The sequence below is a fragment of the Apus apus genome, chromosome 20 (genome assembly GCF_020740795.1).
Source record: "Apus apus isolate bApuApu2 chromosome 20, bApuApu2.pri.cur, whole genome shotgun sequence".
Lineage (NCBI taxonomy): Eukaryota > Metazoa > Chordata > Aves > Apodiformes > Apodidae > Apus > Apus apus.
Genome location: NC_067301.1, coordinates 842,691 through 868,276, shown reverse-complemented (window position 1 = coordinate 868,276; position 25,586 = coordinate 842,691). Strand labels below are relative to the sequence as shown.

The 25,586-nt window shown below is 56.0% G+C and overlaps 1 protein-coding gene across 2 annotated transcripts; it reads left to right on the top strand.

The window, feature by feature from the left end:
* The first annotated feature begins 907 nt into the window (after positions 1-907).
* TP73 (tumor protein p73) lies at positions 908-24,936 on the top strand. Of its 2 annotated transcripts, none has more exons than XM_051637294.1 (13): positions 908-981; positions 1,822-1,945; positions 7,071-7,316; positions 18,188-18,374; positions 18,494-18,609; positions 19,139-19,248; positions 19,686-19,828; positions 20,251-20,339; positions 20,643-20,767; positions 20,947-21,101; positions 21,252-21,384; positions 22,159-22,252; positions 23,914-24,936. In XM_051637294.1, the coding sequence occupies exons 1-13, from the start codon at positions 923-925 to the stop codon at positions 24,226-24,228; spliced, it is 1,896 nt and encodes a 631-aa protein (XP_051493254.1). In that variant the 5' UTR covers positions 908-922; the 3' UTR covers positions 24,229-24,936. The 2 variants fall into 2 exon arrangements, with proteins under 2 accessions (XP_051493254.1, XP_051493255.1); XM_051637295.1 differs by having other exon boundaries at positions 923-981; positions 1,822-1,939.
* Positions 24,937-25,586: the final 650 nt, after the last annotated feature.

Sequence of the window (25,586 nt, the reverse complement as noted above, 5' to 3'; positions counted from 1 at the left end):
GTAACTCGAGGGACCTGGGTGACCCCCATCACTCAGTTAGAAAGCAGCCACCCTTGTGCTCAGCACCTCGAGCCCCAGAGCAGGAAGTTTTCGGGCTTTCACTCTTAGACGTCAGTACCAAATTGAAAGGAGATGCTGACACTGGTCTGGGTGAAAGGACTATCCAGGTGGTGCCTGGGGAACATCTGTGTCAGCCAGGGCAGGGTAGTGGTCCTACTGCTTCCAGGGAGCAGGTAAGGGAGGAGGAGGACGGCAGAGGAAGGCAGCCTGGGGCTCAAAATGGCTCCGTGAAATCTGCTGCTCCTGCTGCTGGGGTGGGGTGGGTGCTGGGCACGAAGGGAGAGCCCAGGCACGCTGTGGGCTGCTCCCTGTGCTTGGAAGAGGCCAAGAAACATTGCCCATGGGCAAGAGGAGCAGGCTGGATTGAGGATGACCCTGGCTGTGCCTATGCAGTGGCATTCAGAGGCTGCAAGAAGGGCTTGGATTCTCGCTGCAAGTCTGTTTTTGTCACCAACTTGGGGTTTCGGTTTGATTCAGGGAGCTGATGCTCAGGAGTTCGATATTACTGTGCCTAACTGGCAAGTCTCAGCCCATGCTGAGGGCAGCTGCTCCAAGGGGGTTACTAAGGCCATTTGTGCAAAGCCTGCCCTGGCTGCAGGAGCTGTTTGTAGCCACACTGAAGCACACACCTGAAGTGGGAGCCTTGAGTCGCAGGGTTGGTGCTGGGCAGCAACGGGCTGACATCCCCAGGCCCTGCCACTTTGGCCCTTTCCAAAACCCCCCCCGTATTGGTAAGAATGCTGGCATCATCTGCAGACACACCACCCCTGCTGACCTGAGGTGGCACTCAGCAATGCTAACCCCGCTGTTCCTCTTTGTCCCCAGAGTGGTTTATCCTCTGTCAGACTCTCCCTCCACGAAGATGTCCCAGTCATCTCCAGCTGATGAGGGCACCACGTTTGAGCACCTCTGGAGCACTCTGTAAGTGGAGGGTGATCTTCTGCCTTGAGGTGTATTCTGAGGCAGGAGTGCCCTGTGTTCACTAATCTGCATTAGCACATGTCATTGCTGTGGCTTGAAGGGAGACAATTCTCTTCTGCATGTTCCAGTTTTCATGTACTGAAGCACTGACTGGTCCTCACACAGAGGAGAGCAGCTGGGCCATGTCCTCCATGGCTGAGCACCATCAAACCTGGCTGGTGTTCCTGAACCACAGCCCTTCAAGCTGGCATTGGTACATGACACCACTCATGTCATGTAGAGGGACAGGTGGAGATGGTGTCAGGGCCAGAGCAAAGGTTCCCTTTCAGCTGGGACCCCTGCCTGTGTTGTGGCAGGGGATGTGGGACCAAGCTGGGATGGTGTCCTCTCATACATCAGTCTCCTCTCATGAGGTCACGAGGCTTGGTGACTGCCTCTTTAAAAATGGGCATTTTCTAAAATAAAACATCTTCCAGTTACACCAAGGCTGTTACAAGCCTCCTGGCCTTCGAGCCTCGTGCTCTAATCAAGCAAGGAATAAGGATTGTGCCTCAATTTCACCCTCCTTCTTCCATGGTATCCTCTCACTTAAAGCTGTCCCAAGGTGACAGACAAGCTAGAGCAGCTGGGTGGATGAAAATCTTCCATCTCTGCTTTACCCACCAGGCAACAGTTTGCCTGAGCAAAGCCTGCTCTGCCCTGTGAAAGTAAAAGCAGAGGATGGAGGGAGAAGTTGTGAAGGGCACCAGGTGCAAGGGAACTGCAGGTTGCTGGGCAGTGGTGGCACAGGCTGCACTGGAGAGCTGGAGGGCTGACTGTCTGCCACCACCTTTTCCACAGGGAGCCAGACAGCACCTACTTCGACCTCCCTCCATCCGGCCACGCAGGCAGCAACGAGGTGTCCAACCGCACAGAGGTCACCATGGACGTTTTCCAGCTGAGGAGCATGAACGACTCGGTCATGGTGAGTGTGCTCAGGCTGCACCCGTGGGGCTGCAGCAGACACAGACCTGCCTGCCCCGCAGCAGGGTGAGGGCTCTGGGTAGGAAGTGGGGTGCTCGATAACCCCAGCACAAACAAGACAGGCACAGCGTCACTGCCCTCTGTGCAGGGACTGATCCCCCGGGGCCTCACTGCAGGATTGTGGCTGGGTGGCACAGGGTCCCAGAAAACAGCAGCTCCTCGTGAACTGGAACCTCTGCTGCCTGCAGCGACAGGGCTCTGCTGCGGTGCTGCAGGAGCCCGAGGTCCTCTACAGGGATGAAGCAGCAGGTGCTTCTGTCTATGGCAAAGGTTTTGGAAAGCGTGGTGGGCACGGGACACCTCCAGGTGGCTTGTGCCTGTTCAGAGCCCGAACGGCCTCCCGGGAGCATCCCTGGAGCAGCGCCGGCCGCTGGCAGCATCTCCCTCCAAAAAGCCTCCGTTTCCCTCCTCGCCAGCTTGGGTCCCCTCTCCCAGCTTCCTTTTCCCTCTCTTTTCTCCTCTTTTCCCTCCCTTTCCCGGCCTTTGTCTGCAGCGGGCGGGACCCGGGGCAGCGGGATGAGGCGGTGCCGATGGGGGCTGCCCCCCCTCGCCTTTCCTGCTGCTCCCGCGGAGCCGCAGCCGAGCCCGGCGGGACCGGGGACGTTCCCGGGGCTGCGCTGCTGCCCCCGCAGCGCTCCGGGCACCGCGGCCGTGCGGGGCCAGGGCAGAGCGGCTGCCGGTCCCTGCTGGGGACAATGAGCCGGCAGTAAATATTGACATTGGCCCGACGGTGCCACCGCGCTGCCGAGCTCCCGGAGCCGCGGCCAGCCCCGCGGGCTGCCAGCCCCGGGACTCCCGGCGGGCTGCCGGCCATGCAAATCAGAGATAAGGGGCTGCTGCTCAGCCCGCTCCCTGGGCAGCTGCTCCCGCTGCAGCACCAGCGCGGGTGTTGGTGCTTGGTGGCTCTGAGCAGGTCACCGCTCTGTGTCCCGCCCTCCGGTGGGTCCTGGTGCTCCCTCTGGCATCGCACCGATGCTGCATTGCTCCTAAAAACGCTTCAGGGTCCTGTGAGAGGAGCCGCTGTAATTAAAGATGTGAACAGTTCCTCAGCCACCCTTTTTGCTTAGAGAGGACAACTTCAGGGCTGGTAGTCTGTGCAGGGCTTCAGGCTGCTGTGTGTGGCTCTGTGTGCACACCAGTGCTGGCAGGTGGGTGATGCACACTGTTTCCATTCCACCATGACACTCTCTGAGCTGCAGATGTGCTCCAGCGTGCAGCCTGCCATGGTGGGCTCTGGCTGTAGGAAACACTGCTCACCCCTTGGCCTCAAATGGGAAAGAAATTTGCCTGGTCACTCCAGAAATCTCTGTCCATCTACCCAGAGCTATCCACCTAGATATCTATCCATATTTATCTAGTAAACTATCCCTATCTATCCATCTAGAGAGGGATAACTCTGTATCTCAGAGATGTGGAGCTATCTCCAGGTCACTGCATCCCCTGGTCAGCACAAGTGCAGCCAGCCTGCTCTGCTGGTAAAGGGTGCTGGCCAATGGGTTTCCATCCCACAGCAGCTGCAAGGAGCTTTCTGGTGTGGCATCTGGCTGGGTTTGATGATGGAGCTGGACCCCCACATCCCTGTGGTGGGAATGGTTGGTATCGCCCAGTCCATCACTGGGCAAGCTGGGACCTGCCCTGTGCATTAATGAATAGTCATGAGGGACAGAAAGGGGTGGGCCCTGTTTTGTTGTTGGATGCAGCTAGTTGACAGAACTAAGGGAGATGAAAATAGCAAAAAAGCCAACAGAGGGAGGCACAGGGGTGGCCAGCGCAGCATCCCTGGCGCTGCCCGCCCGGCCCTGCTCCCGCGCTCCCTCATCCCTCCAGCATTCCTGCCCCTCATCCCCACTGCCACCCCGACCCCATGACTCCGGTGGCAGGACGCTTCCCAGCGCTCTGCGGACCTCGAGGCGACTAAAATGCTGTACATCAGCGACCCGATGCAGCCGTACCCCACGGTAGGTGCTCCTTCTTCTCCACGGGTTTCAGTTTCAGCCCCGACCTCAAGCGCTGAGGTTGCTTGCTCAGTCCAAAGGGTTTCATGTCAGCTCCCTGGCACCCTGGAAAGTGAGCTCTAGGCACAGAGGCAGCTAGAGATGGAAAGGCATGGTGCTGCACCTCCCCACCAGAAATCCCTTCATGCCTCTTGTTTTGTCCTACCCGTGTTGGTGGGAACCACGCAGGTACCAGGGTCGCTTTGCGCCGCGGTGCTGCTGCCTGGGAGGCCGTGGCTGCAGTCATGGGAGTATTTATATGTGTGTGTGGATAAACTTGTGTGTGTGTGTGTGTGTATATTTAACACATGCTGTGTTGGCTTTGTTGACACACACATCCACACACAAACAATCATGCCTTGGATTTGTCTTTTAAGGAAATGTTTACACAATTTAGTCAATTTTGAAAAACAAGTTAGTCGTTCTTCTCCTGCACCTGACTCTGGCAGCAGATTTCCAAAGCTGCAGTAGTCAGGGCACTGCTTGTTGCTTTGTGCTGGCAGGAGATCCTGGTGACACTCTGCGTCTCGTGTCTCCTTCAGGAATGAAGTGTTTTTCCCAGAGGGAAGGCTCTTTCCCAGGTGGAGGTTGGGTTGCTGGGCTCAATGAGTCGCTCACTGTTTACCTGCCCAATCAGCTTTCCAGCCACAGGCTTTGGCTGCTGCAGTCATGGCTCTGAGCACCAACTCACAAAATCATGTGTGGATGACTTTGTGCAGGGTTTTTTTTCTAGCCACTTCCAAGGGCCACCTCACCCCTAGCCTGCCCTCCAGCCCCTGGGCAGCAGGTATCTCCAGGAGGTGAAAGGCTTCCCAGCTATTTCCCATTCTGGCCAGAGCTGATCAGTCTGGACATAGCCTGCTTTTCCTGGGAACACACAACGTGTGCCAGGTAGAGCTGCGGTCACCTTGTTTGCTCAGGGAGAGTGTGGAGCACTTCCTCTCCATTCATCCCAGAACCAGGCATGTGGCTGGGCCAGGACGTGAGCAGCTCCATCGTGGCATTCCTGCACTATCTGGGCTGCAGACCAGCCCTGACAAGCAGCAATCCCCTTTCCCCTTGCTGCTCAACTCCTGTCAGATGCCTGAGCTTTGCTTTTCAAGGGTGACTTGCACTTGTGACCTACCACCAAGGCTGCCCTGCCCCATGGTCCCCACCAGCAGCTGCCTGCAGCCCAGCGTATTCCCGGCTGGATGGGCACGGGCTTTCCACACACATTTTTAATACCCATTTTGGTGAGGTTTCTTGTAACTTTTTCACCAGGTGAAGCCTGGGATTGTGGAAAGCTTCGATGGGGGTGGTTTGTCTTTGGCAGGGCTATTTATAAAGTGGTGAGGAGCAATAGAGGGGTTTACGTACATATTTTAGGGGAGAAAATGGCTGCATGTGTAAAAGCAAGCCAGGTCTTGTTCAGCATTCCTCCAGTTAGTCACAGGCTCCAACGACCTTGTGAGAGATGTAGACAACAGAAGAACTTCCCTGGAGAAGGCTGATTGCCTTTAAACCATTATACATCGTAGACGTTTGGGTGAGGTTGGGATCCCAAGTTAAAACACGTCTCTTGATTCCTGAGCCGTGAGCCTCGCAGGAGGAGCAGGCAGAGGGCTGAGCCCGCGGGGTGGCAGGACAGGGACAGACACCTACCAGGAGCTCCCAGTTCCCCAGCGGGTGCTGGTGGCCAGAGAGACAGTCCCTGCCAGGGACTGGAGCCCCCACGGAGGGACTGAAGCCCCATAGATGGGCAGGAGCTGAGGAATGGGGGAAACACAGGTGGGCAGCCCCCTTCCTCCTCCGGGCAGGTGCTGCAGGGTTTGGGGTGACACAGGGTGATGTGACAGCCACGGTGGTGTGGCCACAGGAGGAGCCCAGGAGGCACCTCTGGGACTGCCAGCAGCAGGTGCCAGGAGAGCAACCCCCCAGCAATGCGGGAATTGTGGATTTCTGGGGAAGAAATGCCCCACTTGCCTTGAGAAACAGTTATCTTTGGGATATATATTTAATATTAATTATTATATGTAACCAATATATTAATTTTAATAATTATTATAGCTCTTCCATATAAAAATTTGTTTTCAAAGGGAAGATTTTGGTTACTTCAGGCATGTGGCTTTTGGGAATGTAGCTTTGCTCGGGCTATGCCTGCAGAGAGAAGAGCTGCCTGCTCTTACTGGAAGTACATGACAGTAATCGTTCAGAAAATAAATAATAACTTTAAAAAATAATTGTAAAAAGTCAGGATTTGGTCCAGAATGTCTGGAATAAGAGCCAGCACATGCATAAATAGGCACGTTTGCTCTGTGACCGTGCTGCATCACAGCCCCGTGCTCTGCAGGTTTGAGGTTTTCCCCAAATTAGCCCGGCACCAGCGCGAGCCGCTGGGAGCAAACACCCCGGCTGGGAAAGGAATTCCACAAACCACCATTCAGAGCTGCTCTTCACAGAGAAGCACTTCCAGGAGTGCCGTGTGTGTGTGTGCATTCGCGGCAAGGAGATGCGTGCGGGAGAGGTCTGGAAAACAGGCTGCGGCTGGCTCAGGCCGTGGCTCTGGCAGGGACGGCAGCGGCTGCGGGGCAGGGGCTGCGGGGCAGGGGCTGCGGGGCAGGGGCTGCGGGGGCCTCCACTGGTGCCCGGGGCCAGGGCAGCTTCCCGCAGCCTCCACGCTCTGGAAGCCGCCCAGCAGAGCCCCGTGTGCGGGACAGGGCTGTCACTCCCGCCCCGCACTGGGACATCTCCCGCAAACCCCAGAAAAGCCCTGCCCGGAAAAGAGCGGCTTTGCACAGCCAGGTGTGCTCGGAACCCAGGGATCTCAGCACCTCGCTGCCTCCAGCGTGGACGGGGCAGGTAGAAGGGGATGGTTTAAGCCTATTGGGATTATCCCTCACACAAGTGGTGACCTGCTCAAAAAACCAAGTGACCCGAACCAGCTCTCTCGGCTGGCTCTCCCGCACGCTGGCCCTTTAAGGAGGCTGTAACAGGACACCTGGAGCCCTGGAGAAGTGTGGCTGAGGTTTCCATGTCTCTAAACTGGCTGGTGTTTTCTTTTTTCCCTCCTCCCCTTTTCCCTTCCTCCAGTCCCAGTTCAATTTGCTGAACAACAGCATGGATCAGAGCATCGGCAGCAGAGCAGCCTCCACCAGCCCCTACAGCTCCGAGCACACCTCCAATGTCCCAACGCATTCTCCCTACTCGCAGCCCAGCTCTACCTTCGACGCCATGTCCCCAGCTCCTGTCATCCCCTCCAACACTGACTACCCCGGTCCCCACCACTTTGAGGTGACCTTCCAGCAATCCAGCACCGCCAAGTCAGCCACCTGGACAGTAAGTTGCATGTCTTCTTGCCTTTGCTAGACAGATGCTTGTTGCTGGCAATGGTGTTTTTGGCCGGCCACAGACACCCGGGTGTCTCAGTGGTGCTTTGCAGTGGGACACAGGGCACACTCTCATGGGGTGGCTGCAGGACGTGGCCACCACCAACGAGGACTTCGCCTGCACAGGTGGCCCTGGAAAGCAAAACACGCAGGGAACATCAGCACCCACTTTGCAGGCATTTTCTCCAACAGGGCTGTTAGGCACAGTGGTTTGAATGTAATTTCTCTTGCAGCAGCTCCCAAAGCTGCAGGTGAATGTCCCCAGAAATGACAAAGCTGGAGAAAGGTCCTGGGGAAGTACCTGCCTTGTTTTCTTGGTGCTTCCCTACATATTACCCAGCGACAGCTGTCAGAGGTGGGCAGCGGGTGGGATGGACCTTTGCTCACATCTACTGGGGCCATTCTCAGCTTTGCCTTAAATTCTTCCTTGTCATTTACAAGCCTTTTCCATCTGCTGTGAGAAGAGTAACGTAGTCTCCAGCAAAACAGCCTGTCAGGCACCCAGGGGCTGCTGCCGGAGTCGTGCCGTGGGTGCAGCACCAGGGCTCCTCTGCAGGTCAGGGACCAGGGAACGGGGCAGAGCTTTGCCCCTTTTTTTTGGCAAAAGGTCCTAAACTCATATCCTGGCAGCCCTGTCCCTATTTTTAAGAACAAGGGACCCTTGCATTTCTGCAGCAGCCCGTCCCTTAGCAGCGGGGCGAGCTGCTCTCCAGCCCGCTGGCACAGGAGGGTTTCTCCTCCGGGAGAGGCTGGTGGAGCAGGAGGCTGGGGTGAGACAGCTGATGCTGAGGGAGCCGCAGCGCTTCCTCCGGGGCCGTGGCTTGACATTATCACCAAACGAGCAGGAGCGGGGTGTCAAGCCCGAGGTGTGATAATGACTGGTATTTTCGGAAGCTGATGTGTTTAACTGCCAGGACTGCAGCCCCTCCTGCAGCAAAGCACCCTCAGCTGCTGCCGTGCCCCAGCCCCGGGGCTGCGGCTGCTCCTCGGGCAGCTCCCGGTGTGTCCCGGTGGGAGCAGGCAGGGCCCCGGGCTGCCACAGCACCCGGGCTGTCTCTTCTGCACAAACCAGAGCGGCTGGAGCGCGGGAGCCAGCGATGAGCTGGTGTTTGCATGAGGGCAAATTCCTGGCTGGGGCAGCGGAGCCGCTTCCCTGTGTCCGGTCGCCGGAGCTTCACGGCTTTGCTGCCGAGTCCAGAGGCTTGAGAGCAGCCCCGTGGTTAAACACAATTTGCCTCAGAGGAGTAGTTAGATCTTCGCTCCTTTCCACTGTCTTTCCTTGCAAGGTGTTGTTGAAGGATGTGTTTTCTTAGATATGGAATAAACTGAAGGTTCTCAGGGCAGGACGTGAGTCCAGCCCACTCCTGTCCCTGCTGGGGAATAACTCAGGGCAGATTCAAGTAAATCTACATGGGACCTGCACAGGGAAAGGAGGCAATCCCATACTACTAAACAGCTGGATGGGAACTGAACCCACAGGGATGTAGGGTGCCCTATCCCACCTGTCCCAGCGAGGAGGGAGGAAGATCAGGATGTGTCTGATGCTCTCTCCAGTGTCCCAGGTAGTGGTGCCCAGGGGGTGCCTCTGGGATGGAGCAGACCCAGCCGTGGGCAGGGCCAGGCTGGGTGCTGCAGGACACCCTGGGACAGCCCTGCAAGCTGCTCTAATGACGCTTTGTGCTCACTTTAATTAGCAGTAGGGAAATTCCCTCCTCCCAGACAACGCATGTTGCAGCTGCAGGGAGTAAATAAAAAACACCACTAAGGTGTTTTTGGCCAGTGTCCCCAAAAGAGCAGAGGGAGCAGCAGGAGGCTCCCTGAGGCAGTTCCACACAGTGACAGCCCTCTCTCTCACTGGAGCCATCCCAGCCACTCAGGATCTACCCACAACTCCAACCTCAGCCCAGACCACCTCAGCATCACCCTGTGCTGGCTGTGCTCCTGGAGCTATTGTCTCCTACCTGGAGCTGTGCTGATCAGGCCAGGATTGCTTTCTTTCTCAAGCCTTTGCGTTAAGGTCTCCTTGGTACACCAGAGCAGCCAGTGCCACATCGATGCTGTGTGAGCACCCTCCAGGCCCCAGGGGAGCAGCTGGACTCAAGAGATGCCCAGGGGACACGTCATGGACATCTGCAGAGAATGTTTCAGGGCTGAAGCTGAGGCTGCCAAGTGCAGGACTCCTAGGAAGTGGTCTGGAGCAGAAGGGTTAAGTGCCTGAACTGGCTTTAACGCTCAACAGGGCAGTGGGTATGTGCAGACCCCTGGACCCCGATGCTGGGGTGACTGTGGACCTCCCACAGCAGGACTAGAGCCCACCAGCCAGATTCCACTGCACTGAAGCTGAGCCTTGGGGAGAGGAGAAGTGGGTCAGCAGCATCTTGCACCCTGGAGAGCATGGGGGATGTTTCATTCAACACAGTACCTGCTGCAGGAGGGCCAGCCTGGGTGCAGACAGTCCAGCTCTCCAAGGCTGCCACACCAGAAGCAGTCCTGCTGCCCTGGGTTTGCTCTGTCTTCTCCTGGCTGACAGCTGCCACGGGCACCCAGCTGCATTTCTTGTGCTGGAAGATGGAGCTGCTGCCTTCCTCCCACTCACCTTGAGCTCTGCATTGCCACTGCTGCACTTGAAGGTCTGTTCTGGTTAAACTGTGAAAGGATTCAGCAAAAATATATGTTATATATTGCCAGTCAGACAATGTACAAATAATGATGGTCTGTAAACAGCACTAACTGTGGGTAGCAATGCACAAATAAGACTAGGAAAGCTGGTAGGAAATGCAGGCCCTGGACAGGAAAACTAAAGATACAGTCAGTAGGGCTGGGGACAGTGACATCTGACAGCTCAGGGATGGGCCAGCCAAGGGCAGCTGCATGAACCACCTGTGTGCACCAAAGGACAGTCATGGTTTGATTCAGCACTTTGAAAGAAACAGCAGCAAAATGCACTTCCTATTTTGTCCTCAGCTAGGGAAGCCTCATGGCTTTTGGATACTCCAAAATTTAACTGCACCAAATCACTTACAGCAGGGCCATTGCAAGCACCGAGCACGAGTTCAGTGGAGCCACCTTCCCAGGCAGCGTTTGGAGCAGTGAGGAGCCCTCCAGCCTGGAGGAAGGCTCTGCTGGACCAGCAGCTCTGAAGACCTCCTGAAATCTGGGGTGGGAACAAGGAGAATCCAGCCAAGGAGGAGCTGACAGCTGGTGCACAGGCACTGCCAAACCAAATAATTTGTTGTGAGTAGTCTTGTCAAATAATTTGGCATTATTTTTTCAAACAGTCACAAGCTTCAGTTGATGGAAGTGCATAACCCAACAGCCTCCTATTTTTGGAGGGTTTTGACTGACTCTCTCTGGCTGTTCCTCTAGGACACATGGTGTTACCTATTCTCCCATGCTTAGAGAAGGAGACTCCTAAGGAGCCCAGGGCTTATGGCCAAAGATCTTGTGGAGATGAGCTGAGTGGTGGGGTGGGCTGGCTCTAGAGGTGCTGGGCCAGCAAGCATCACCTGGGCAAAGGGAGCAGGGTCCCACTGAGCCACTGCCCTCGTGTGCAGTTCTCATGTCCACATTTCAAACGCTCTGTTGACAAAACACAACAGGTTTAGGAGGGAGATGCAAAGAAGATGAAAGATCTGGAACTGATGCCTTGTAAGGCAATACCAGAGGAAGGTTCTGCATGAAAGGTCTTCATGAGGAGAGCAAGGGTGTCTTGATCACAGTCTGCAGAGGAGATGGTTTCTGATAGCAAAGAGCTCTTTAATCTAACAGAAAAAGAAATAATGAGATCCAGTGTTTGGAAGCTGAAGCCAGGCAAATTCAGACTGGAAATAAGGTGGAAATTTTTTTGGAGTGAGGATAATTAACCAGAAGAACAATTTACCAAGGAATGCAGTGGATTCTCCAACTCCTGAAGTATTCAAATGAAGAGTCTGCATATCTCTTGGGAGATAAGCTGCACTGCAAGCACACATGGTTGACTCCTGCAGGATCAGGCAGGGGGCTCAGGCCAACGGTGCAGGGAATGAAACCAGAGCATCATCATGTGTTCTCTCTATCCTTGAAGTGATGAAATGGGTGAATGGAGAAAGGGCAAAGTCTTGGAACAGGGTTTTGGGACTCACATTACCAGAACCAGGCCTTGCAGAGGGGTGAGCTGGAATGTCCCCACTCTGAGCACGTTGCCATGAGCCCTGAACCGAAGCGGCCGAGCTGGTCTGTGCTGCGGGAGCCCCCTCCCCAAAACCACCTCCCTTTTCATTTTTAATGGCCTTCTTGTCGGCAGAGAGCAACGGCCAGATGCTGAAAATAAGGTTTGCCCTGTAGGTTTGAACCCCCCCTCGGGTAGGCTGCTTCAGCAGGGCTGGGAGGAGGACCAGGAGCAGCAGCACAACAAGCCGGGACACGCCGGCAGCGCGCCCGGCTGCTGGGAGCCCCCGGGACCAGCCGTGCCCGGAGCTGCCCGTGCACGCTGCAGCCACCAGCCCACCCCAGCTCCCTTCTCACAGGCAGCCCCTCGTCACACCAGCCAGCTGGTAACTGATAGATAATTAGTATTTTTCTCAAGTCGGGTTTGTGGCAGATCCCTGCCTCCCTCCGCTCCCAGTGTTGCCCCCGGAGGTGTTAATGGGGCCTTTGGCCTCCCGGGGTCTGGCTGCAAAAGGACACGGGGGCTCAAGCCCTGGTGTGAGGCAGCTGGAGCTGGGGGCAGATGGACAAATCTCCCAGCTAAGCAGGCAGGGGGTTCCAGACCGCATCCAGAGCCTGGTCTGCTGCTTTGGGGTGCAAAGAGCCCGTGATGGAAAGGCTGGAGGGGTTCAAAGCCCACAGCAAACCTGTCCGTGTCCCAGCACTCCGTCAGTGGGACACAGCCACGCTGAACTGGTTCCAGTTCCTCTGTAGATCTTGCAGCTGGAGTCTAGGCAGCAGGGGAGCTGAAAAGGTTGGTCTGATGCTAATTGAATGAGGAGGATGGAAATAATTAGCGTGGCAGGAGGTAGACTCTCCCTTGCTGGTCACCCTCTGAGGCTCTCTGGGGTAGAGGCAGTGGTAAAGAGGAGGGAAAAACCTTCAAGAATATCTACAGAGAACAAACCACCTTTTCAAACTTTCCCCAGCACTTTGCCCATGTCTTAGGGAGGTACCTGCCCAACAGCAGCCTGGAGATGAGCAGGGGACACACACAGCTTGGCACACTCTACCTCTGAGCCACAAACATCTTTGTTTTTATCCAAGTAGCTGGGCAGAAGAGCCTGGGTATTTTGGCATGCCAGAAATAGGAGAGCAACCTCAGCACCAGCCTGCTCCAAAGCCCATTGAAACCAGCCCACTGGAGGCTTTCCATCAGCTTTCACAGGGTGTGGATGAGGCTCCAGGAGCTCCAGACACAATGGAATTAAGAAAAAAGGCAAAGGAATTTGGTGTGCAATGTTCCAACACGATCCCACTATCAGCTCCACTATCTCAAAGGTGTATGGTATGCACAGGTCAAGGGAACAACTTACTGGCAATGGCTGCTCCAGTGGGAAGGGAATGTTCTCCTGCAGGAGAGCCTGGAGAGGACACCTGAGGGGGGTGAGGTTGCTCTGGCCAGCTCCTTTATGTTGGAATCTGAAACACACAGGGAAGGTGGGGACTGAGGGACCCACTGGAGGAATGGAGACAATAAACAGGAAGGGAGTACCTGTACTCTGGCCCAGCAGTGATTTCAAGTGGCTGCAGCAGAGTGCTGGGGAGCCTGGGACTGCATCCCAGGTCTGGTGCCTGCATCTGCCTTGGTTGCCCCAGCCAAGTCCTTTGGGAGTGGACTCAAGACCTGCTGGCACACCACTGGGCACAGAGGGTTTTACCAGGCAGGGTTGCATCCCCTGCCACGGGCAGCACAGCTCCTGGGGCCTGACCCCCAGCTCTGGAGGGAGCACATGGATGTCCTCAGCACAGCCTGCCAGGGGTGATGGGCTCCCCTACATTCAGGTCTTGCTGCTCTGGTTTTGCATTTCATTTCCAGCAGTGACTCCCAGTCCTCTTCCCTCCTCTCCCAGCTTGCTCCCCATGTCCAGTCTAGATGATGCCGCAGGAAATCTCTGCCTTGCTGGACTTTCAGCTTCCATTCTGGATGAGAGGGAGCTCCAGCACTGGCTTGGTCAGAGGACCCAAGTGCCCAGACAGGAAGCAGGAGTCGGGCTCAGTAGAAAAGATGAAAGCAGCCCCGAGTGTGCCAGGGCTGTGACTCAGATCGGCTGGCAGTTATTGTGAGGATGTGCACACCAGGGAAGGAAGGGAGAGGACTCCTTTGGGGGTGAACCAAGGGATTTGAATTAACAGTAATGGCACGATAATAAAGATAGAAGAATGCAGGCTGGAGCACACACAGCCTCCCTGCAGTGTGCCTGCTGTGGCCTCAAGACATCACCCACGGTCCAGTGCTCAGGGAGGACCAGGGGAGCTGCAGGAGACAGGGTCCCCCTGTAGCCACTGATGCCCAGGTGACCCCCCCCATCCTGGGCAGGGCTGGCAGTGCCCTGGCCATCACCACCACGGTGGGGCGACTGCAGACACAGATGGGGATGCTGGGGGTCCCTCTCAGCCACCCCTGGGGCAGCATCTCTGCTGCCCAGCCCAGCTGCTCACTCACCCCTGGGGCATCAGTGATCACTGGACATAATTCAAACCCAGCTTATAGTAAACGAGCAACAAAGTAGCGTTGGGAGGAATTTCCAGCTCAGTGAGAAGCTATATAGGCTGGTGATTAAAAAGTGGTTATTAAAAAAATTAGAAAGAAAAAAACCCAGAGAGCTGTGTAGTCGGCGTCTCTTCCAGGATCTGTCGTAACAGATTCGTCCGAGCCGGTTAACGGTATTTGCGGTTTGCAAGATGCTACATGTCTGGGTAAGATGACAGACACATTATTATCACCTCTCTGCTGTGATCTGTCCAAACCTGTCCCAGGATGCAGCTCCGCAGCTGCTTGCTGGGGAGCACAAGGAAATTAGCAGCCGGAGGCAGCACTTTTCTTCTCTTTCTCTTGCCAGGCTAGTGGCTTTATTGGGATCCATTGACTGCAGACCTGGACACGTCTTGAGTAGAGCTAATGAGGAGACTGGAATGTAGAGGAGGAGGAGGAGGCTGGTAGGGAGGAGGGGGGAGGATTTGTGGAAAAAGTAATTGTTGAGCAAATCATTTCCTTCATGAGAGAAGGAGGACTTGGCTGCAGCCCTCCCAAAGCAGGCAAGTCTAGACACTTCGGTGTCAACAGTTGAAGATAAATAAGATTTTATCAGCTCCGAATCTGTCGGGACACATCCTCCTAGCGGTTCTGCTGCCCAGGGAGGGCTGGTGAGGAGATGGACTTTGCTGGCAGGTCTTTCTGCACAGAAGATTCAGGTAATTTTTCATGCAAGGCTGTCAGCATCCACGGAGAAAAACACGTCTCCCCACTCTGGCTTCTTGTGCAGGAGAAGTAGCTATGGGTCTGAGCAGAGCAGTGACCTCCTCCAGAGCAGGTCCTGGGGGTTTTCCTCAAACAATTTGGCTTTTCCAAGTATTCCTAGAGCTCTGGACTCGCACTGCAGGACAGATCATGGTAGCAGGGAAGGGACAGTGGCACTGTACTTTCACCCCAGCAGATGAGGGCCAACATTGAAAGCTGCATGACTGCAGAAAAAAAAAAAAAGAGGAAGAGACGTTCTGCAAGGTTATCTGAGCACCAGGCAGACTGCTTGGTGCTCTTGCTGCTGTTCATATCATACCAGCACCCACAAACCACACCAACATGTGAACCTGCTGTGCTCTGCACACAAGCAGTGACAAACACACTCCAACTGTTTCTGTGACCAGAGCTACTGAGCTGGCCTTGGTCACTCTGTACCTGGGGGAGCAGAGAGACAGGCCACAGGGCAGAGCAGGAACCCAAAATAAAGGCAGGAGGTGCCCAAGGGCAGAACGTACCCAGGTTCTTCTGTAGGTGTGAAGGAAGTTTCAGGGCTGAGGTCTGAGATGCACCAGTGCTGGGAAAGCATCCCAGTGTCCTGACACGTTGTTCCCATGCCTGAGAGCCGCAACAAGTTGGTGGCATCAGGAGTGACATCAGCTTTGGCTGTGACCCAGCTGCCACATCTGGCTGCTCTCAAGAGGTCAGCCTGTCCAGATGCTGTAGAACAGGAAGGACAGGAGTGAACAGCCTGAGGCACAGGCTGCAGAAACATGGCCATGGCAAATGAAGAGAACCCAGCAGTGAGGTGCTGCACCAGTCTGAGTGATCAGACAGCAGCATTCTGATCTCCAGGGTTCCCCTTGCCCACACCTGTGGGCAGCATGGTGCTCTGTGCCCACAGGGTGTGTCCCCCTCACCTGCAGCTCCTGTGAACCAGACCAGGAGCACAGCCCTGCAGAGATGCAGAGGTGGCAGGTCATTAGTGAACACAGATAACCACCCAGGAGCAGAGGCCTCTTGTTATCAGAGCTAGAAGTGCATTTTGCATCCCCTATAGACATTACCAAGGGATCTTCTTTGCTGAAAACACAGCTGGGGCTGCAGATCCTCCTGGGCTCCTGAGAACATCACTCACCTGGTGGCCACGACCAGGGTGTCTGCATGGAGAGTGGCTGCACAGGGCACAGCCCTGACATTTCATGCCCAGAGTTACGAGCACGGAGATCCTTAAAAGAATAGTTTGTTATTGTGGAAGGACCTTTGAAGGCAATGCTGGAGCTGTTAGGACATGATAAGGTTATCAGTGGAGACATGCCTGTGTTGAGCAGCAGCCTCTCTCCCTGCGGGGCAATCGCTCTGCTATTTAACAGATTTATCCATGTCATAACATGGTATAATGAGAGAATTTGTTACCAAAGAACTTGCCATAATGCACCTCTACTCTTCCAGAGCAGTTATATTTCCCAGGCATGTTGAGGACTGCCCGGGAATGTCTACATGAAAGGATCCCTTGACAGGAGTTGTCAGGGTTTTAACACCTGGCAAGGAAGAGCACCCCTCCAAATAACCCTTGTTTTGCTGTGTTGTCTCCTCAAAACAAGGGTGTTAAACCCCCCCTGCACTGCAGGTGAGCAGGTTGCATGGGCCACAGCCACACGAGAGCTTCCTCCTCCAGCTGGGCAGCAGGGAGCAACTGGTTCCAAGAGGAGCCTGTGCTCCCAACTCCAGCACTATCCCTGCTGGATGGGCACAATCACACTTGGCCATAGAGTCAAGGTCTAGTCAGCATCATCAGCTATCAGTGGAAAGCCTGGGGGCCTCAGTGAAAGGTGGTGTTTCTAAGGCTCTTCTCTCTCTGTGGGCAAGGCCACACACCTCAAGTACTGAGGATTAACTCTTGCTGCCCAATTCAGCTCTATGTTCCCCCTCCCAGTCAGACTCCTTAATGACCCCAGCACCCTCTTGCACTCCCCAGCACAGGGCAGGCTTTGCCCCCAGGAGCTCATACCTGCTGCGAGTCAACCATCAGCCCAACACATCCTCACACCACGAGAGCTGCTGCAGTTTGCCTGGGCAGGTGCCTCCTCCCTTTATATCTTCCTTGAACTTCCCTAAAAATGCCACCTGAAAATGGTTTCTCTCATTTACCTCTTTAGCAGTTCCCGGGGTGTTGGAGCCCATCCAGCCCCAGCTGAATCCACTTCTGCAGCAGGGGCAGTGGGATTGGGAAGCACAGGTCCCTCTTACAAACCCTCCAGATACAGGGGTGCACTGGACTGGGCTCACAGTGGTGGGAAGCAGAGGGCTGAGCCCTCCTTGCTGGCCTCCCCATGGCCTTCTGCAAAGCCCCTCTGACCCTGCTCTGGGCAGCCCTGGCTCAGAGACCCCGGGGGAGCAGAGCAGTGGTGGAGGGAGCCCCACTGGCCTCTGCACACCTGTACTGGATGGCCCAGGACAAGCTTTAACATCCCCACAAACACTGCACGGTGGTATTTTTTTGGCACCAAGCATTGTGTTGTGGGGATGAGATAAAATACTTTGAGCAGAAACATGCCCTGCCATGCAGGGACTGGCTCCTCTCCGTGCGCAGGGGTGGGCTCTTGTATAGCAAACACATTCCTTGGGAGATGGAAAGCAGCATGGCACTGGTGAGGTGGAAGGCAATTGCACATCCCCACACCTGGGAGCCCAGACAGGCATTTACAGGAAGGTGAAGGACAGGCTCTGTCTTCCCCACCCTCTGCTGGCAGCTCCAGCCTCCTCCTGCCTCGCTGTGCCCGGGCGCTGCTCTGGGCCTGGACCCTTGGCCAGGGCTGGTTCCCTGGGCTGTAAGCAGGCACGCTGCCCTTCCCTTCCCATTTTCAGAGCCACCAGGAGCTTCCCCCTCTGCTTCTCACCAGAGGGGTTTGCCTCTCACTCCTGTCTGAGCAAATCCCGTTGTGCCTGCACAAGGAACATTTGAGTGGTCATGAACCATTTGCTATTGACAGGTGATGTCCAGGCTCCGTGGCAGCTCCGTGTTGGATCCCAACTGTCCCAGTGCTGCTGCTCATTCCCGGTGTGTGGCAGGGACAGCAACCAGAAGCAGCTCTGCCTGTCCCCACTGTGACCCTCTGCCAGGACAGGGAGCAGCTCCGGGCTGGCGCAGTCCCTGTGGTTTGCTGCGACGCCATAGGCAGTAATTGGTTTTATAACAAGTCATTATTTTAATTTGCTGCTTTCCTGCTGTGCTCACGTTTTTCTTGGAGTGCTGAGAAAGCAGTGGGTGGGTAGATGAGAGGAGCGAGGGACCAGAAAGGCCTGTCTCAGGGCAGGGACAGAGCTCACAGCTCACAGGGGAGCACCCTCAGACCCGGGCACATTCACCCCACGGGCACCTCTGTCTTTTCCAGTACTCCCCCCTGCTGAAGAAGCTCTACTGTCAGATTGCAAAGACATGTCCCATCCAGATCAAGGTGTCCAGCCCTCCACCCCCAGGCACCATCATCCGGGCCATGCCAGTCTACAAGAAGGCAGAGCACGTCACCGAGGTGGTGAAGCGCTGCCCCAACCACGAGCTCGGCCGCGACTTCAACGACGGTGAGGGCTGCTCTTCCTTTGCCCGGGGGGTCACACCTCCCACCCTGCCCTGCAGCCCGGGGTGCAGGGCCAGCATCCTGGACAGCCACGTCCTCTAACGCAGGAGGTTTGCCTTGCAGGGCAGTCTGCCCCAGCCAGCCACCTCATCCGGGTGGAAGGAAACAACCTCTCCCAGTACGTGGATGACCCGGTGACAGGAAGGCAGAGCGTGATGGTGCCCTACGAGCCCCCGCAGGTACCTGGGGCAGGACCAGTGCTTACCCCTCTTCAGGCTACAGTAGTTCTGCCAGTGCCAGGAATGAACCCTCTGGTGATGGGGTTCCTTGGCAGGAGGCACACTCTTGTCCTGAGCACGAGTCCTGCTTGCCTTGGCATGTTTAAGGCCACCCCCTGGTTGCTCCCTGCTGCTGTGTTTGGGCATCTGCAGCTCCCAGCCCTGGGAAGCCCCCTCGAGCACCCTGCTCCTGAGAAGCAGGGTACAAAGGGAAATTCCCTCCAATCCACTCCGGGGGCACCCCAGGGACTCCACAGTTCTTTTGCAGACCCCTTTTCCCAGCTGGGATTGTCCCTACACCACCTTTCCCAAATGCTCCCAGGGGAACATCCCAGCCTGCCTCCCTCCATCACTCCCCAGGGGTCCTAGCCTGCCTCCCCCCATCAATTCCCAGGGCTCTCAGCCTGTCTCCCCCCATCAATTCCCAGGGCTCTCAGCCTGTCTCCCCCCATCACTCCCCACTCAGCACTTGCTCTCCCCTCCCGGGCAGGTGGGGACCGAGTTCACCACCATCCTGTACAACTTCATGTGCAACAGCAGCTGCGTGGGAGGAATGAACAGGAGGCCCATCCTCATCATTATCACCCTGGAGACAAGAGAGTGAGTGGCTGTGGGAGCAGGGACGGGTGTCTCTCCTCACTGTGGGAGGGCTGGGGACTCTGGGGAAGGAGTGTCCTCACCACATGGAGCACCCCCAGGGGAAGGGGACAAGGCAGCCCCAACAGCCCTGGCCCATAGCAGGGGAAAGGCTGTTCTCTGCGGGCTGGGACAGAGGGACTGGGGACCCAGCCCAGTGTTGGATTGTCCCCCTGCAGCCGGAGCCTTCCTCTGGCCCAGGAGCTCCTCCTCCTCAGGAAACTGCTGCTGAGGGCTCCTGCAGCCAGTGCCTTGGGGGTTGGATTGCTTGCTGAGCCATCCATTCATGCGGAGGGATGGGAAAGACCCTTTGCTAGTCTGCTTTCTGAGCTGGACCTTCACGTGTTGCACGATGTGCTTCCCAAGCAGAAACAGGGTCACTAATTTCTCTCTCCCCCCAGTGGCCAGGTCCTAGGAAGGAGATCATTCGAGGGCCGGATCTGTGCCTGTCCCGGCAGGGACCGGAAAGCTGATGAAGATCATTACCGGGAGCAACAGGCTCTGAACGAGAGCGCAGCTAAAAACAGCAACGGCAACAAGCGCAGTGAGTCCCCTGGCTGGGGCAGGGGGGCTGGGGGCACAGCCCTGGCCAGCACCTGCACCCCCTCCTTGCTCCATGCCATGCTTCTGCCTCAGCTCCTTCCCCATCCCACCCAAAACCAGGGTGCTCCACAGGTTTGGGCTCAGCCCCACACCCAGGCACCGTGCCTTTCCCTTCCTCAACTGGAGTCTCATAAATAGGAATCATTCCCTTTTCCCTCCAGAGTGCAAAGCTGTTAGTGCAGGGTTTCATGTCCAGAAGGATTTGGTTTTCATTATTGTGACTAATAAAGGGAGAAGATCAGTGCCAGAACAGCGAGCACCCTGCGTGGCTTGAGCTCAGACCCTGCAGGGAGCCGCGGTGCTCCCAGCTGTGTCCCTCTCTCCCGAGGACAGGACAGCAACACTTTCCTCTCTCCTTTCCAGCCTTCAAGCAGAGCCCGCAGGGCATCCCAGCGCTGGGCACCGGGGTTAAGAAGCGGAGGCACGGGGAGGAGGAGCTGTACTATGTGCCGGTAAGTGCTGGTGAGCTGCGCTGGCAGCTGCGGGACGGGGTGACATCGTCCCCTCTGCCAGAAACACCCTGAGGACACAGGGTTGGGCAGGACGGGGTTGCAAAGTCTCCCGGGGGGCAGCAGGCACGGGGGCTGGGCAGTGAGCTAGAGAACAGCAGCAAAAGCACCTGGGAATGTGTTTAAGGACCCCCCTGGCCACAGTGACACTGACCTTGTGTGGTGGGGTAGAAACAAGGGGCCATGAGGAAGGTGGCCAAGTGGGACGGGAATAAAGCGAAGCCCTGGGCTTGTTCCCTCCTGCAGGTGCGAGGCCGGGAGAACTTTGAGATCCTGATGAAGATAAAGGAGAGCCTGGAGCTGGTGGAGCTGGTCCCGCAGCAGCTGGTTGACTCCTACCGGCAGCAGCAGCAGCAGCTCCTGCAGAGGCAGTGAGTACCAGGCAGCTCCCGGAGCCTGAGGCTGGGGCAGAGCAGTTTGCTGTGCCACCACCCAGGGATCTCAGCAAGAAATCTGATGAGCCAGAGCGGGGAGGGGGACTTGGGGACAGGGTGGGGGGCTCCATCCCACCCCCTGCAGGCTGAGCGGACCCTTGGCTTTCCCCGAGCAGGAGCCAGCTGCAAACACCGTCCTCCTACGGCCCTGTCCTGTCCCCCATGAATAAAGTCCACGGTGGAGGAATCAACAAGCTGCCTTCTGTCAACCAGCTGGTGGGGCAGCCAGCACAGCACAGCTCCAGCACCACCCCCGGCCTGGGGGCCATGGGTAAGGGCAGCAGAGCTGGCAGAGTGGGTGGGCAGCACTCGGGGCTCCCCCTGCCCATCAGACCCCCAGCTCCCCACCGAGGCTGTGGGTGGATACCAGGGATGTCTAAATGGATCTATTTTTTGCATTGACATGGACCTGTGCTGCCAGGAGCTGGCATGCTGAACAGCCACCCCATGCAGCCCAACGGAGAAATGAACGGGGGCCACTCCTCCCAGTCCATGGTCTCGGGATCACACTGCACCCCCCCACCACCCTACAACCCTGATCCCAGCCTCGTCAGGTAGGAAGAGCGTCCGGTGCCCTGTCTGTCTTGTCCTCTGATGTTTCTTGCTGTTGTCCCTCTAACCTTCAGATCTGTCTAGCAACTGGTCAACTGGCCACTGGTCCCAGCTGAGAAATCATTGCTCACAAAATCACATAGACCATACTTCTCATCTCAGAAATCAAACCCCAGCTACCTGCCGGTTAGAAACTTCCTTGCCCTCACGTACCCCTGCCTGGGTAATGCAGCCTTGCTTAATTAAAATTAAATGCCTCTGAACCAGAGTCTTTTCCTGCATGTCAAACCAGCACTTAGCTTTGTGAACTTCCCCCTTTCCCGTCCTTACCAGCGAAGTCTGGGGATAGGTCCATGTGGCTTATTTCCACCAGGAATGCACTAGCAGGTCTGCAGCCATTTTTTAAACATTTCAGTCTTTAAAAAGACCACAGATGTCTGGACAGACAGCCGAGGGAAGGCAGGCAGGCTGGGCAGGTGGTGGCACTGGAGGGGCAGAGCTGCAGCTCAGTGCCAGTGCAGAACAGCCCAGCCCCAGGGGCTGCTCAGAGCAAGGCATGAGCTCCACCCCAGTAGCTCAGGCTCCCTCAGGCTGTTCTGAGGAAGTTACTCAGCTGAAACCTCTGAAAATCAGGGGGAAAAAAAGAAAAAAAAAAAAAAAAAAAAAGTAGTTTTAGGAATGAACACAGTCCCAAGTGCCACTACAGCAATGGTTGCAAGCACAGTTTATATTTGTGAGAAGTTAATGCCACTTTATTTTCCAAATTTTTTCTGCAGTTTTTTAACAGGCTTGGGGTGTCCAAACTGCATCGACTATTTCACTTCACAAGGGTTACAGAATATTTACCACCTGCAGAACCTATCCATAGAGGTAAATGCTTTGGGAAGATCTGTTCTTACCACTTGTTTCTATCAGCTGTTGAACTGAAAAGCAAACACAAAATTGTTGCAAAGGAAAGGGGAAACTGTGCACCAGCAAACTGTACAATCCCCAGGATTTCTGCCTCTGGTCCTCTGGATTTAGCAGTAGCTCAGTCATTGGCAGTAACCACAACAGTTTCAATTATTTCTTCCAGACCATCAGAAACAAAGGAGCTAAAAGATCCCCAGACCAGACCTCAGGCAGATTTTCCACCTAACAGGAAAATGGGCTGAGGTGCTCAGCAAAAGAGCCCAGAGCCCCCTGAGCCAGCAGGAACTCTCCACTGCAGCTGAGTGGGTTTTAAATCAAATTCTGGTCTTACTTTTACCCCTGTTGATCTTTAAGGCAAGAGGCTAAATGAGGGAGTCAGGACCAGGGGCGGTTGTATTATGGAAACCCTGGAATGAAACAGCCCAGGTCAGGCAAGAAGGGCATGAAAAAGGGTAGAGGGGCTGCGAAGAGTATCCCAGCTTGCAGGGAGCATCAGCCCTCCCTGCTGCCGGTCCCGGGGTGGGCAGAGTCTCTTGGTGACAACGCCGAGGGCAGCTCCGCGGCAGCAGCTTCCCCAGCCTGCAGGGGGATGAGAAGAAGCGGGGGGGAAAAAAAGTATAATCTTAAACGCTTTGAAGCACAGGAAGCCCTCTAAATCCCCAGGTCGGTGTTTGGCCGGGAAAAGCTCCTGCCCGGATCCCGTTTTCCCCCCAGGCAGTTTGCAGTCGCTGTCGCCTCCCTGGCAGCTCCGGCAGCCCCGCTGCAGCTGCTGCGGGCACGAGGCTGTTCAGGGGTAGCTGGGGCCAGTCGTGTAACCTTAGCCTGGTTTGGGGCCGTTTCCTGAACTAACTCCCCGACCATCTGTGAGCTCTCAGAGGAAACGTTTGGTATGGCCAGAACTTGTACCAGATGCCTGAGCTGTGTGTCCGAGTCAGCGTTTGTATTTACTAATTGCATAACTCGCTGTCCGCTCAGTTAACCCTCCCGTGCGTCTCTGTGTTTGGCGCTGCCCTGGATCTCTGGCAGCTCCTCACTCTTCTGTGCAGGGTCCACAGTCCTCAGGGCATCCACCTCCTGTGGCTTTATGACCACAGCCCTCAGCATGGCACCCGCATCAGACCCCAGCCCCCACAGCTGGGTCCCCAAAGCCATCAGAGCCCCCTTGGGGCAGGTGGCACCTGGACCCGCTGCCCCAACCTCCTGGTCCAGGGCCGGAGGAGAAGCCTGCTTGGCTGACAGCTCCTCACCCAGGTGAGCAGACATGAGGACTCTCCACATGCTGCTCTGCAACCTGCGTCCGACGGGAAGGGTCCCCTCCCTCCCCTGGTCACACCAGTTTGGTGCAAACCCAGCACCGCCCCCCGCCCCGGAAAAAAAAAAAAAAAGAGAGAGAAAACAGAAAAAAACCATTTCTAACCTGCAGAGCTGTGTTTCAGCAACTGGTCAACTGATGAGAAATCACCCGTGGGGGATGCACCCGTGACCCAGGGGAGGTCCAGCCCCCCCTCCACTGGGGAGTGGGCATCACGCCCAGATCCCCCCCAGAGATGAGCTGAGGGATCCAGGGCTGGAGCAGCCACAGCTCTGCCAGCCGCTCCTCAGCAGCCTTGTCCTTCCAGGATCTCGGAGCACTGAAGATCCCGGAGCAGTACAGGATGACCATCTGGCGGGGTCTGCAGGAGCTGAAGCAGAGCCACGACTACGGGGCGCAGCAGCTGCTCCGCTCCAGCAGCAACGCCTCCACCATCTCCATCGGCAGCTCGGGGGAGCTGCAGCGGCAGCGGGTGATGGAGGCCGTGCATTTCCGCGTCCGACACACCATCACCATCCCCAACCGCGCCGACGAGTGGGCGGACTTCGGCTTCGACCTCCCGGACTGCAAATCCCGCAAACAGTCCATAAAAGAGGAATTCACGGAGGGGGAGATCAACTGAGGGGCCTCCAGCCGGCAGCAGCGAGAGACCAAACCCTCTGGGAAAACAGATTTTCAGCCTCGAGCCTGCAGGAAAGTGTCGTTTTGTTGTCCGGAGGGGAACTGCGAGCCTGGGGGAAGCAGCGCTGAGCCTGCGGGAGCGGAGAGCGCGGCCTCGGCAGAGGAAGAGGAAGAGGAGGGCGGCGGAGCCCGGGACGCGGGTTTTCTGCCTGCCCGGGAGCTCCAGCGTGTCCGGCCCGAGGAGCCTCCGGCAGCGGCGGCACCGACAGAGCAAGTTTTTCTCCTAGCGAGAACAACCCTCATTCCTGCATCCTCCGAGGTGCCCAAGCCCGGCAGGTCTTTATCACTGTAATTTAAGGACCTTCCCCCGCGCCGTGTTGTCTGTGCAGACGGTGACAGTTGGTCTGTGCCGGTGACTGGTGCACAGCACCACAACCTGCTTTCCTGACGGACTGCCAGCCAGAACCCCTGTCCTTCAGTTCTTCCTAGAGCAGAAAAGAACCTGTTTGTCAGTTCCTGATGTGTTCATGTACTTAAGTATTTGTGTATATAAACAGAACCAAATGTACATACAGTGTACTCCTCATCGTGCTGTAAGGAGCAAAAAAGATTTATTTTCATGTAAGCTATAAAAATTGATACTTAGTCCTGAGACACTGTAGTGTCAAGTAAATTAATTTCATGTCCCAGCATGTAAACATGCAGAAAATCACGTCTCCAGCCTTATCTATTCAAAATCCAATTTTTATTCCTCCTCTGAATCTCTTTCACACAATTGCAGAGGAGGGGACGAGCCTGGGAATCCTGGGAAGTCAGAGGTCTGGCTAATCCCTCCCTGCTCCATCGTGGGAGTTTTGCAGACAGCTTAGACCTGGCAAGCAGGAACACCAGAGGTGTAAATTTGATCCTGCTTTGGAGCAAAGAGGTGGACTAGGTGACCACGTGAGGTCTTTCCAGTTTTGCTTTCTGTTTCTGGTCATTTTTTTCTAGGCGTAGTTTGTCTGTTGATTCAGGCTGGAGAAAAAACACAAGCAACCCAGCAGGAAGCAGGGACACAAGGAGGTGTGTCCCCTGCCTCTCTCCCTGCCGGTGACTGCGGGGTAGAAACGTGACAGCCCCAGGTCTCCCTTACAGGTCACAGGGGAGGGCGGGCAGGGAGCTGCTTCATCTGCCCCCTCAGCCTTGGGTGGCTCAAGATTTTGGGCAGTCAGAGGGAATTCCTGCAGGAACAGCACTGCCCAGCACCTTTCCACTCCTGCACCTCCTCCCTGCCTCACCTCTGCAATGGAGACCTCCAGAAGGCAGAACTAGAGCTCTTGCCGCCTCCCCCAGGCTGGGGAAGGAGCCAGGAGACCCTTC

What these genes read in the sequence shown, in the direction of transcription:
- TP73 (XM_051637294.1), top strand. Translation starts at nt 923, where the DNA reads ATGTCCCAGTCATCTCCAGCTGATGAGGGCACCACGTTTGAGCACCTC. An exon ending in ATCACCCTGGAGACAAGAGA is followed by an intron (nt 19,249 to 19,685) that starts GTGAGTGGCTGT and finishes CTCTCCCCCCAG; the next exon opens with TGGCCAGGTCCTAGGAAGGA. An exon ending in AGGAGCTGTACTATGTGCCG is followed by an intron (nt 20,340 to 20,642) that starts GTAAGTGCTGGT and finishes TCCCTCCTGCAG; the next exon opens with GTGCGAGGCCGGGAGAACTT.